This window comes from Diabrotica undecimpunctata, chromosome 1, assembly GCF_040954645.1.
Source record: "Diabrotica undecimpunctata isolate CICGRU chromosome 1, icDiaUnde3, whole genome shotgun sequence".
NCBI lineage: Eukaryota > Metazoa > Arthropoda > Insecta > Coleoptera > Chrysomelidae > Diabrotica > Diabrotica undecimpunctata.
In genome coordinates, this window is record NC_092803.1 from 175,503,551 (window position 1) to 175,518,378 (window position 14,828).

The following is a 14,828-nucleotide window of genomic DNA, read 5'->3' on the forward strand; positions in this document are numbered from 1 at the left end:
TTCATATGTCGTTCTTGCATTAAATGTTGAAATTCTTCTGCCGATATATTTTTCTCCAAATTCCTGCTATCATTTTTATACAAAAGTAGATTATCGTCATACAAAGATCTGGTGTCAATAAAGTGATATCCATCACAAGAACTATGAAAACTAACTTTTGGCAAAGCTTCTCGGTTTTTAATTTTGTTCTTTGAGGAAGTCTTATTTACTTTGTAAGTATTTTTGTAACCAAAAGGATTACGAAAACAATTAAATTTACTGTTATTTGTTACACAATTTTTCGGTTTACCAAGAAAGAGTTCAGTGGAGCTGGTAAAATGTTTATATTCATTAAGCATCTCAGACACATTTCTTATCAAGGTCAAAGCTTCAGTTTCTATCTCGTTATTTAAAAGAGGTTCAGGATACAAATCGGCATCATCTTCGTTAAAGTATTTACTTAGTAGATACTTAGCTCGAAGATTTTCTTGAAAAAGTTTCTCCTGTATACATGGATCATTAAAAAACGTTTTTGTGTATGAGGGTTTATCACAAGCCTTATGAACAACATCATCCAAATCTTTAAAAGAATTAGTTTTTTGGTGATAGTCACAATTAGTTGTATTTGAAGGTTTGATGGCTGGAGTACATTTAAAACTACTATTACACTGTACAGTACCAGTTGATTTGGATGGAAAAGAACTGATATTCTTATTACAAGCTGAAGTATTTGAGTGTGATTTATGTCTAAATTTAAGATCTTCACTTAATTTCTGTATGGGTTTATACAGTATTTCATTTTTATTAAATTCATTGTGAAATTTTTTAACTCCATTAAGCTCGTGTACGTTTGTAACACTTTTTATTTTGCTCATGTTATCGAGGGACTTATTTATTGCCCGAGTGTCTTCTTTGTTATTCTTATAATTGTAGACACTGTAACCATTTTTCAATTTAACTATACTATGTTGATATTTAATATCTTCCAATGATAAAGGTCTTGTTTTAAACCCACAACAACTACAATTTTCGTCTGTAATACTTTCATTTGAATATTGAAATCTATTTCTTTCTTGAGAAAATTTTGTTGTATTATTTTTACTTAAATTTAATTCTGTAGATTCAGATATATCCATAGTGAAGAGATGAACAATATGGAGATTAATTTCACAAAAATATAAACATTTAACAAAAATAACTATTTTTTACATTACCCAAATTTTGACTGACATTTGATTTAGGTCAAGTGTTCTTCTTTTTTTGATCGGTTGTGATGGCCACGCGCGTTTCAGTTGCCAGCTAATAAAATTCTTCTTTTTATCCATTCTTCCAATTAACGATATTAAAGCTCATTCTTAATCGCACTATCTGTAAAATCAGTGTAACCAAGTAAAGTAAGGGTAGGTTCATATGACAAAAACGTACAGTTTGCAGCTCATCCGAGCAGCTAGTAAGAGTCTGTTGAGAGTGGCATTTGCATACACAACAGTCTTTGCAGAGCCGCTGGGAGTTATCACGGGGTGTATTTCGATGTATGTGATAGTAAAGGAAAGAGGAAAAGTATACGAGAAAAAAAAATGAAGACATAACAAGAGAAAATCGAAGCAGGAGGGAAGATTCCAGAGGAGTGGAATCTATTATATATGTCATCTATTTTTGAAAAAGGTGACAAAATGTCACCAAATAACTATTCGCTGTGAGTTTCGCCGGTAGCGCTCTCTCGCGGTTTGAAACTTGTACTTTTCTTGTAAAACCGGTGTAAGTGAAATATGACAAAACGAGAAAAATAGATATTTATCTCAAAATACACATATTATGAACTGAAATATTATTGTAAAATGATTACTGAACGAATACACAGAATGAATAATAAAAGTAATTACGCTTTTTTATTTTATTCATTATAATTATAATATGTAAGATATAAGTTCCTGCGACTGGATGACTACTTACGCAAGAGGCCATTGAGAAAAAGACGAAGTTTATGTGAAAATATTTAAAGGTTAAAGGTTACCTTACCTTACTTACTTTTGTGGAGTGTTTATGTTTACTATTTGAAATATATTTAAAATGGAACAAAGACCTAATTATTATATAAATGCAATACATAAAGTGTTGCTTTTGGGTCTTTTACACTATGTGAGGCAAAAACGACGAGAACGTAGCTCAATATAATATATATTATATTATCAAACAAAACAGCTAACATTTATTGACAATTAATTGAAATAAATATTAATCCATCCAATAATCTGACACATGATACATATATTATGACATATATTATGTCAAAAAATGTCGGATACGACAATCAAATATATTCGTACAAAAAATTTCGTATTTCGTGTCATCGGATATCGGATCTGTCAAAATCCAGTTTACACCTCTTGTTTTCATTTTTCATTCTGTTTACTGTTTTTGCTCAGCGTTATTTTTTGTGTGCGTAGGCCTTAGTACTTAGATATCAATTTGTTTGAATTTTATCAAAATGGATATTAAACATTACACTGGATTTAAGTCTATATCACATGATATCCCATATCAACCAGTTACACCAAAAAAGGGGAAAGATTTAGTTGATGCTGGGCATGTACGCAATGTTTCGAAATATAATAGCTGCATCCAGGCCTCAGCTACATAACTAGGGCTCATTTCTGCATCAGATTTTCTTCCTCCAAGAAAATGATCACTGCAAATTAAATGATGACTTTTTGGAGTCCATAATGATCCATCCTCGCTACAAAATCAATTTTTTTTTTATTTTACACCATAGAAATATTATGTTGTTTGTATTATAGGTTATTTACTTACTTTTTCTTATTGATAGCAATAATCCACTTTTCTCTTTGAACTGTTTTATGCTTGGCAACAGGAAATGAATAAAATTTACAATCACTGTTATACCCAGTATTTTTACATGTATCAATACAACAGCTGCTATATCTTTTTATTTTGAAAAATCCATATTCGCCATTAATTGAAAATTTACAAGTTAAATGCAGAAAACTGCCACTAACAGCGCTGGTGAAAACTGTCATATCCCCTCTACTCATCGGCTCACAGCGAATAGAAGGATCAGTGTAATTTCTTCAATACCAATTATCTTTTCCACAGCAATAAAAGAAAAAATAGATCAACACATGGACCATTATGGACCAGAAAGCCAGATCGTGTCTAGATAATAATTTATTCTCAGACAGATGATAAAAAATAACAAAGAGAAAAATATTGAAACACATATGGCCTTTATAGACGTTGAAAAAGCATATGATAGCGTGCCCAGGAAACAACTATGGGAAGCAATGGGAAAAATGTACGTTAGAAAGAAATGGGTGAATATAACACAAAGGCTATATAGGACTATATGAAAAACAGAGGTGCAAATAAAGATAGTAGTTAGAGTATATTTTATGATAAGGTAATTAAAGGAAAAATAGGAATATGAATATGGGGACTCAAGATAAATATGTGTAAGACCTAATACTCCAATAAAGAGAAAACAAGGGGAAAGAAGGTACGAAAACACTCCAAGAAGTGATATGGAATAACACTCTAACCTAAAAAGATCCTTCCCAGCATAGTAATAGATACTGCTCTATATGTAGCGGAAAATTAGCTAATGACAACATAAATACGAAATAAAATAAGAACACTTGAACTAGACTTTTTGAGAAGATGTCTACAAATTACCAGAGTGGATAGAATAAGAACGTTGGAAATATAGAACAATATGCAAATAGAATACTCAATTACAAAAAAAGTTAAAAAACAGAACCCTGCAGTGGTATGGACCAGTGGCGGCTGGTGTGGTAAAATTTTGGGTAGGCCAAGCCAGCAAATTACATAGCTATGTGTAATCAGTGACGGATCCAGAGGGAGGGGTCACGGAGTCATGACCCCCCCCCCTAACTAATTTTTTAATGATTTCTCTGTTCATTTTAACTTCTGCGTTGTATCTAATTTTTGCGATTTTTGATTTTTCATCTAGCAAATCGCGAACAGAAAACGTGCTCTTCTGTACATCCTTAAAGGACAGGAAATTACTTAAATGTTCCTTGCAACTGGAATGTTTTTTTAAGGAGGCAGACATATTTTTTAAATCAAAGTATCCTTCACAATTCTATACACATTTCTTATTAGAAAATAACAAACACGGCCAACAATATAGTCTGTTTTTCGTAATACTTCCAGACAACCATTTGTAGACATCATACCAAGAGCAATTAAAAGTACGCACCTTTTTCCCATCTTTTTGGTCAATGCGCAATGTTGGAGTAGCCCTTTCATTCATAATAATTTTTTTCTATCAATTTCAGTTCTTCTAGATAATGGCGATTCCAATAGTGAAACAACAATGTCCATGTCCAAACACTCACTAACAACATTACTATTACTGCAACTTGGTAAAGCATCATAAAAACTCATTTTTATGTATCAGTTATAAAACAATCTCACATTATATATAAGTTGCATACAATCAAACCAGGCGATATAGAAATCACGCAAGTGTGATTTTTTTTCTTCGAATTTTACGAATTTTTTTAAATTTATTTGGGCAACCGTGCACTTGTTTGCAATTTTGTTGTTTGTTTAAAAATATGTTACAATTATAGATTATGTTACATATTTTTTATTATAATTTAAAAGAAAATTTATATTACAATTCGATAATTACGTTACAAGTGACAACGATGGTCATCGTAGGCCCGATCGTCTGGTGCCTAAACAGCAAGCATAAACACGACAATATAAATCGTTGTCCGGCAAGCTGCTTAACTTTAAACGATTTTGTACGGGGATCTTATGTGAGCTAGGTCGGCCAGTTCCTATCGGGCCTATTAATGATATTTAAAATGCCTGAATACGATTCGATGCTTTCTGTGGTAATATAATAACTTAGTTGTTTTAACGGACGCTAATGTATTGAGTGATTTAGTACATTTAAAAGTTATTTACATGCATTTAACATAATTTTTAAATATATGTTTTTCAATTTTAAAGCTCTTAAAATTATTGGGTAGGCCCGGCCTATCCTGCCTACCCCCAAAAGCCGCCACTGGTATGGACATGTACAAAGAATGCCAGAGCACAGATGGCCGAAAAAAATATTGAACTGGGACCCGCTGGAAAGAAAACGAAGAGGAAAACCTGTTACAACATGAAAAACATACATAGGAAATGCTATCATAGATAGAGATCTCAGAGAAGGTGACTGGGAAAATAGACTGCTGTGGAGGACGAAAATGGCGAACTCATAATGGGAAAAGCCAAAGAAGAAGTAGAAGCTACAAAACATTTAAAAAGAGAAGAAAGGAAAAGGTCCACTACGGTGTGGTAAGAGAAATGGGAAGAAATGAGGAGAGTGGTGCAGTGGACAAGTCGCTCATTGCATTTTTGTTTCAGGGCATACCTTTACAGATTTAGAAATGCAGAAAATACCAAATGCTTTGTACTGTGAAATATCGTAGACTGTCTCCCACACTATATTGGCATGCTATAGATAGATTGCCGAGAGGAGCCTGCTTGGGAGAGAGTTAGGTAGTAGGGTGCAATCAATCCCGGAACTTGTGGAGGAGATGATTGGGTCATCAGATCGGTGAAAAGAAGTTTAGAGATATGTAAATAGAAAGGTAAGGAAAAAGAAACAAAAAAAGGCGACACGAAGGGCTGCAGTATGCCCAGGAGCAAGTAAGAAGATAAGGCAAAATAAGAGGTTGCGACATTGAACACGAATAGAAAGGCACAGAGAGAGAGAGAGAAAGAAGGGTTTAGTCGTAGTGATAAAGTGCGAGAATTTGTGGAATTTATGCGTAAATGAGAGATTGCGTGAATGTTGTGCCGATATTGCGTCAAAATCAGGGCAGTCTGGCCGGTAATTCAAGGTTGAGGAGGGTGTATTATTTTCAGCAGGTAAGTCTCTCTCTTAACCACGATGGTGTCCGAACAACCCTTGCGTGTGATCTGGGATATCATCGTGACCATGCTGGAGGAATCCTGCATACCTGAGGCTGAAAGGCAGTTCTGTCAACTTTCTAGGACCTAGGTATGTTTCGAACATTTTAATCCAATCACTACACTTCATAAAATACAAAAAAAAAAGATTCACATGACAAACGCTTAACGCACGTATTGATAACGCAGAATAGAACTACATACATTATATTTAGGCAGTACACATGCTATACAAACAAATATTACTTGGATAATTTCCACAGTGAAAGAAGAAAAAATTTAAAAAAATATTAAGCATTCAAATATTGTTAATATTCGTCATCACGGAAAATTATTAATTGTGAATATTTCGGTCCGATGTCAGCACAAACACCTATAGTAGGCAAGCTTATTTGGTACTCCTACCAATAATTCTTTATTTTTACATGCGATAACATTTATTACCACCTATCTTTATGTACTTGTATATTTTATCCTGATTCTCCTCTGTGAGACAACAATTTGAACCAACACTTAAAAAACTTTCATGTTCTCATTATCTGAAATTTCTGCTTAGGTATCACTTTCCAAGCTCGGTGCTATTTTGATATGATGAATGACTGTGAACGATCGCACAAAGAACGAAGACTGAATATTGGTGGACCTCGAGACGAAACAGGTAAGAGGCTCAAGTGTTTGTTTATGCTTTAAAGTTGTGAATAATTTATTTCGATGAGGCCTCATATAATCAAGATCTAACTTCAGGTAAGTTCGTTTGATCTTAATATTATACCGTCTTTCACTATTTTTAATCAGGACATGATTTGCCTCCCCGGTTCTGTTTGCTCTTTCTTTTGTATAACCAGTCACATCAATTCATATTACTACTACACATTTCTAAATGATCAAAATTAATTTATACTATATACTGTATTACAAATAATATTCAATTGTTTGAATGAAACTATATAACAGTTTGAAGCTATAGGGAAGTTTGTAGATATCTCCATGTAGCCGAAGATAATGTGTTCAATCGTCCAACTAAGTAGCAAATATTTGTTTATTGTGTCAACGGGAAGTTGTGGACGTTGCCATTTAATCACAAACCCCTTCGAAGTAAACATCCCTTATCTGATGTGGGATAACCCTTAAATGAACCAATACTAATCCTCCAATATAGTATCAGTAAACCGGCCTACACAAATATCATTTAGAACTAAGAAACCAATATGCATTTAGTCTATAATCGGAAATATCAGTATAAAAACGTTATTGATTTAATAAAGCTATAATTTTAATATTTATTATCTACAACTAGTTTCATAAAATCAATGCATTTTTAATACAATTACAGTTTATTATAACTTAATAGCTAAATCAAGAACAAAATTGTATTGAACTATATTTAATGTAAAACTGGATTTTTAATGCATCAGTACAAAATATTTTTTATTGCACTCTATTTTATTCCGAAAAAACATTTTATGATCATGACAACTATAACTGTTTAAACCGACTTACGAAACAACTATTTTAATTTACCAAAAATATGTTTTGTAAACAAACACTTAAGGCCACTATTTTGTAAATATTAAAAAACCTTTATTTGCTAACACCTTGTTTTATTTACCTTTTTCTGAATGTTCTCATGGACTATTTATATAATTTTAAAAACATTTATTCTTTAAATAGTAAAAAAAAATTGGATTGAATATTTAAATTAAATAATAGAGTAAAACGTAAAACGGAAAACAAGGCAGAATGAACAACTTTAACAGAGTTTCTCCACCTGTGGGTGGGGCGTGCTCCACGAGGGGGCGCCATTACTCTGTGTGAGGGGTGCTAGCACATTAAAATGAAAAAGAAAAAGATAATTACTAATTAGTCCATTCAAAAGTTACACTTAGAACACGTAGTGTTTTTCAGAGAACGCAATTTTATTTTTTTAATATGTAGGGGGTCAATACAAGCTTAAGTTTAAGTTTGTACTTATACGCCACCCTTGTTCGCCAGCCGCCATCTTGAAAAGGGGGCTCAAAGGGTTTTCACACTGTATTACGTTTTATTGTAATATTAAAAATAATAAAGTTATAAACAAAAATAACTGGACATTTCTGAACGTTTTCCACTACAATTTTGTTTAATTTCATTAATATCTCTGAGTTTTAGAGCGCTCCTAAATTGACCGAGTTCTTGAATACTTTTAAGAATACGATAAAAACAAACCATAAGGCTAGGTTTTCTATTATATATTTTTTTATGCATACAATTTTCTTAACATTACTTTATTATTATTAATTCATTATCGACGACTCTTTCCCTCAGCACAAAACCTAGAATATCGCAGGTTTTTACAACAATAAATTTATAATCAGTGTACATTTCTGAGAATCCTAAGTAGGTAGAAAAGTTGTTATTATTTGTCTTAGGAGGTTTAGCTGTTTATTCTTCCTCTACTTATTACTATTATTTCAGTTGTGCTACATATCTCGACAGTGTCATTTCATCGAAAATCTAAAAATCTATCCTTTTCAGCTATGACAAGTACCATTGAAATATAAAAATCTCCTGCCGTTATTAATCCTTTCATTTATACCAACGGATGTGCATTTCAAGAGAAACAGACGGCGATATCAACCGATATCTTGCATACCTTGGGCATACCCTTTGAGTTAGCACCTTTTCCGTTGGCATTATTCATTGAGGATGGCGTGAGAAAAGGTACCAAGTCATCTTTGTTTAATGTCTTTACATCAGTAGAACGATCCTCTAATACTAGTCACAGAAGTTATTTTGTTATCGATGGTGATTTTTTAATACATAAAGTGGTTTGGGATCGGAATTTGTCTTTAAACAGCATTCTTAAGAAGTACGTTGGGTATGTACTAGAATACTATGGACTATCTGCAAGTATAATATTTGATGGCTACACCGAAAATATTGATGTCGCAGGAACAAAGTCGTGGGTGTTCTTGAGTCGCACGAAAAAACACCAACCTAAAGAGATAAGATTTTATAAGAGCCCCTTACCAACATTATACTAAGATAAATTACTAAGTAATGGGAAGAAACTAAACAAACTTAATAGACCTTCTCAAAACTGCTTTATGAAAGATGTAAGTTTTAGTGTCCATCAAGCTGAATCAGATGCAAATATAGTCATCGTCCATTCTGCGCTTGCTGCATCTTAATCATACGAGTTTGTGACTATTGTAGCAGGAGATACTGACATTATTGTCTTGCCTACGACATTAGGAAGGGAGCAGTCCAATGTATTTTTTGAGACTGTTCATTGAGAGTGAAAAAATATGGAAAAGTTTTAATACCAATCCAAACTTTCAAAATTGCAGTAGCCCCCGAATTTAGGAAATTAATTTTCTGCAGGTGCAAGGTAGACTGTGAAAGTATGTATGATTGCTGAAAAATATGCCTTAAATGCTCCGCAGTGTGCCTTAATCGTTCTGGTAAAACCTGCAGTAACATCAAAAAAAAAATTAAAAAAAAAAAATGAATTCGAACATGAATTACCCACAATGACGCCAATTCTAATGCCCTTTGTTTCGTAAACTTTCACCTTCAATACTGAATTAGATCCCGAATCTTAGTCTGGACCATCAAAGTAAAAATAGTACCTGGAAAATAACTTTTTAAATATTTAACTATGCTCAATATTATCTCGCCTGAAAATGATCTGTAGGTAATCCTACTATTGATAATATACTATTTAAGGTATTATAAGGTAGCTACTGTCAAATGCTAAATAAAACAAATAGTGAAGATATCAGTACTAAATTAAAAGCAGCTTTAATAATAATTAGTGACTCTCTTGGGCTTGTCTCGCATAAAAGTTTTTCAAACAAAGGATTTTCGAATTGAAATAATTACTCTTATTCTTTATCTATATTTATGCTCTTGTTTTCAGTGGAGATAAGGCATCATCCAATCCCGTCCAAAATGCAAAGACGTCTTTACTATTAAATTATCTCTTGATTTCGCCGCTTGCAATATAGTCTATAAACATTTCTTCTTATGATTTCTTCAGGAGTAGTTCGAAGTAGATCCCTAACCCACTTGTAACCTGCTACCAATTTGTCGTCAGCAAATTCTATGCCAACATAGCTAACTGACTTTCTATTGTCAAAAAAAAAAATAACTTTCATATACTATTCTTCTTCTTTGTATGTTTTGACATACTGATTTATATTTTCAAACACCCACATTTCTACTCCATAGCTTCCATTTTCTACAAAACGCATAAACTTTATCACAGACATTCAACATCTGTGTATTTGCTCCTGGAATAAGTAACTTAATTTCAACACATAAAACTCTTTGGCTTTCCGGCGATTTTCCTTACATAGAAAATTGGAAATTTTTTATGTTATCTCATGAACACCTTGTAAAAATTGTCTACGCAATAACCATCTAGCCTACAACGTCGAAGGTTCTGTACATAAGATTCTTGATTTTAGTAGTCTCATTTTTATATAATTCACTACAATATTAAGACCAGGATCCATTTCTTTGAAAGACAGAAATTTTCTGTGAGTTATACAATGAGTTCAGACATATTGCGGAGATTTTTGTGTCACAAGTGTTTGTACACTTTAGAGTATTCCTAACATTTGAGTTGGTGGATATTCCAACGCAATTCTTCTACTCTGTTTTCCTCATTAACAAAATCGTTTTGAATCAAGTGCTGTTGCTTTGAGTTCTTTATGTTTGCAGAAAAGTTGTTCTTCTACTGTCGGTATACCATTACATATAAATCGGACATAGACAATTAAATCAACGCCTATCATAAATATAACTTTTAATGTGTTTTTTTTTAATTATTTTGCTGTTTTTCTAATATTTTTTTGGAAACTTTCGAATATTTTATTTTATTTTAAAGAAATTTTCTTTTAGTTTTTTAACAATGGGATCCCTCTTTCGTAGTGGTGCTTTTTAAATTTGGACCATAGCTCTGAAGATAACTTTGTAAATTAAATGCTCTACATACTTCTTATTATTTTTCTTTATTATTTATTCATTTATGTCTTGTTTTAGATACTTTACCGCAACTTCTTACTTTAACTTGTAAACATAAAATATCTATATGTTAATAATATCTATCAGTTTCCCATTGTTGAAATTTTACTAAGCGGTAATCAATTTTATTTTTGAGAATTTGTGTCTATGCTGCAATTGTGTCTTCCAGACATTTTATAGCAGTTATTTTTTTTTTAATAAATTAATAAATATAAATATGTCATAAATATTTTTAATGTCATATTCATAACAACATAAATCTAATAATTTGAGATTTATAAAAAAATGAATTACTTAAATAAATAATACAAACAAAAGTACTTACATTGAACATTTAAGAGGACTGAAGCATTAAGCGGTTTGTCCAAAGCAATATGTCGTACATAACAAGTTAAAGTGGCATTATGGTGTCCTCGTAGGACCCTTCCAAGTCTGGCATCAGTTCTGGCACCCACTTTTTGGTCTCGTATTGTCTCTGTTAAATTGAGCACTTCCAGGGGTAATTCTGGGATATCCAGTAAGGCCGACGAACCTAGGGTGATTTCCCAGTATAGTTGAGGTTTGGGGTTACCTTCGTCTACTACGCATGAGACGGTAAGGTCGGAGTTCTCTTTAACGGGAATAAATGGATTGCCTGGATCTAGGATGCGGTTGTCAATCATCAAATAGGCCTTTTTGGGAGCATCTGAAAATAATTTTTTTTATTAATACAAGTTGTATACACATATAAAATTAAAAATGTGTTACAGATCAAATTTTAAGCCTAAGTAAGTGGTATGTTTATTTTATGTCATTGTTAATGTAAACAGATCTTGGGGACATATATTTAAAATAGTTATATTTTCAATCCACAACCAATACAGAACAAATTGCTGACAAACGTTATGTGAGGGCGCAAGTCACAACCTATTCCAATTGTAAAAACTTTAAGAAGTTTTTTTTAAGTAAAAGAAACCATCCAACATCTTATTGGAGGCTGCCAGGTATTTGCTACAACTAAAGATAAGGAACATCATGCCTTCATCAAGAGATATCTAACAAACTGGGACTTTTTTAAACCAACCTTCTCCCATATTATCAACACACTCCTTAAAAACGATAACTACCAGATCTGCTAGAACTGCACTGTGCTCACAACCAACCAGTGACACACAATAGACCAGATCCCGTACTAGGTAACAGACTAACTAGACAAACACTATTAATCGAGGTGACAATAGCTAACAAAGATATTCTACTGTGTTAAATACAATGAAAAGATCGCGAAATACACAAATCTCGCACTACAAATAAGGAGACAATGGAGAATAAATGGAAACGACCCAGATATATATATACTATTCTCTCTACTACTAGTAAAGAGACTTTATTTCTCTCTACCATATAGCTTTCCTATTTTTTCATCTTTGCAAATATCTCTTATTTGGTTATTGAATATCCTATCTTTTAATGTTTTCCCAACAACTATTCTCAAAGCTCTTATTTCTGACATTTTGCTCTGATCTTATTGCTTTGATATTTTGGTTGTATTAAGTATATCACTTCTGTATTTTCTTTTGTAGCTTTCATTACGTTACGTTTTATTTTTCCTATATGTCGTTCATTTGGAAGAAGAGGGTTACATCTAAGAATTTTCACTTTTTCAGTAGAGAGGTTTTAAAATTCTCATCAATTTATTTTATTTATATTGTGCAGTGTTTATTGATATTATAGGATTTAATAATTGAGTATAATAGATTTCTAATCTTTTAATTGATCTGACAAATTTTTGTTTTTATAAGATATCAGGTTTAGAAAAAAAACTTAGATACAACCCTCTTGAATAAAGAAATATTATCTTTTGAAGAAATTGATTTTGCTCATAAAGTTACATTTTAGAAATTGTATTGGTAAAGTATTATTAAAAATACCATTAGATCAATATTATTTAATAAAACTATTTAATAAAACATAAAAAAACTAAGTAACTGATTCGTATCCATTACACAACACAATATGAAACATAAAGCAACAATAATAACGATTGTTTTTCTTTACAAATTCTTATAAAAACTTCTTAGCTTCGGTGATTCCCACTTTTTTGTAAAAGCTTTCTTTAAAGCAATATTATTGATATTAATTTCACGCCTAGAACGCACAATTCCCACTTGATCACATTCTGCTTGATTAAAAGATGATTTGTAATAAAGAATAGTAGGATTGTTGCGATCTAACATCAAGATCCTCACATCAGATATTTTAAAATTTTTGGGAATAGTAAGGTGTAAGTCTGCACACAAAGCTTTAAGATAAAACACGTCATTAAAACCCATTTCATGTACTTTATATATGGACTTCCAGTTTTTTTAGCTGTCCGAATAATGCACCCATATTGGTCAGGTACGTATATTGGACTTGATTTTTTATATTTTTTTATCTGCTTTTCTATCATAGCGTGGACACTATCCCCTTCACTCTGTGCATGCCCGGAGACAAAAAAATTATGAGTTATTGATTTTATGGGCAAAATAGTGGTGAGCAGTATTTTTTAAATATTTTGTTTCTCTGTGCTTCGTCTAATTTTTCGGAACACTTTAACTTGCATTTATTTCCGCAGGGTGGTAAAAGGGTTTTAGCTGGCTGTTATATTTTGGATTTGGTTTTTGTGCCGTGTGCATTTTTAACAATTCTGGTAGATAAATAGGCTTCTCCGCCATTTCGCAATCTCTTTGAGTCTGCCTGTTGCCACGTTGCAGGCTGCCGAAGTTTTTTCCTACCCACCTTTTCATTGTTTGAAAGATGTTTAACTTTTCTTTTTTAAATTGCATTACCTGTTGTTAATTTAACTTGCCTTTTAATGACAGGTGGATTAAAAAGAGGATCTGCATGCTGTCATCTGATCCATAAGGATCGGTTTTAGAATGTTGTGAACTGTTGTCTGTATCCGAAGTTGTGTTACTGCTAGATGATGACTTACTGCTAGATGATGCATAGTTTTTTAGATAGTTGAGTTTCTAAAAATAAGAATAATACCACTTATAATAATATTTACATTTTTAGTAACTTTAAAGCAGTGTATCTTTGTATTTTATCTTACCCAAAAAATTATTATTTTCATTGAAACATGTGTCATCATTTATCACAATAGGGCTGCTGAAGATTTTTTCAGATGGGTCTCTATTATTAATAAAATCTAAAATAATAATCTTTATACAAAAAATCCGTATTTTTTTGATCTAAATAAGAACTTAACAACAGGAGAATTTTCTAAATTTTCCTTGACAAAATGTTCCATCACCCACTTTGTTGTTTTCGGTTCAAAAATACGATTCGTACGGCTGTTATTAAGTTATAATAATATATAAGTTATAATAATTTACCAATACAAAAAAAAAGTAATTCAAATATAACAAAATATCTTTAAACAATAAGGTTATATTTCACAAAACTACTTTTTACGCACACTACATTGCTTGTATGTTATGTTATGATATATTATCTAAAAGAAAGTTACAACTAAGAAAGTAACTTTCTATCAGAACATAAAATTTACTTTTAACGTTATACTTTTAAGAAAAATGGGTATATCTTTACTTATAACTCTATATACCAAAAATAAATGTATAAAAATAATATTACCTTTAAGAAAAATGGGTCCAAACACAAATATCACCCTTTTAATTATATTAACTTATCTTTTGTCAATTATATTTAAAGATATAACTGTATTCTCTAAAATGAATGACGTTCAGTAAAAAAAGGTTAAGTATATACTGAAATATAACTGTATTTTTCATAGTCAACTCGTTAAATTCAGGGAACGACAAAGAGTTGCATCTGCCATCTCTCGGAAACTAGCGTACTTAGACATGTAACCATTTTTTCTATAGCAGAAGACATTATTTGGA

At 31.9% G+C, this 14,828-nt stretch overlaps 1 protein-coding gene across 1 annotated transcript in view; it reads right to left on the minus strand.

Moving 5' to 3' along the window:
- The window catches only part of tei (irregular chiasm C-roughest protein teiresias), a 578,605-nt gene that overhangs the window by 465,807 nt on the left and 97,970 nt on the right, over window positions 1-14,828 (minus strand). The window contains exon 3 of the mRNA XM_072525284.1: window positions 11,267-11,626. Within this exon, the coding sequence (XP_072381385.1) occupies window positions 11,267-11,626 (360 nt within the window). The remainder of the gene's footprint in view (window positions 1-11,266; window positions 11,627-14,828) is intronic.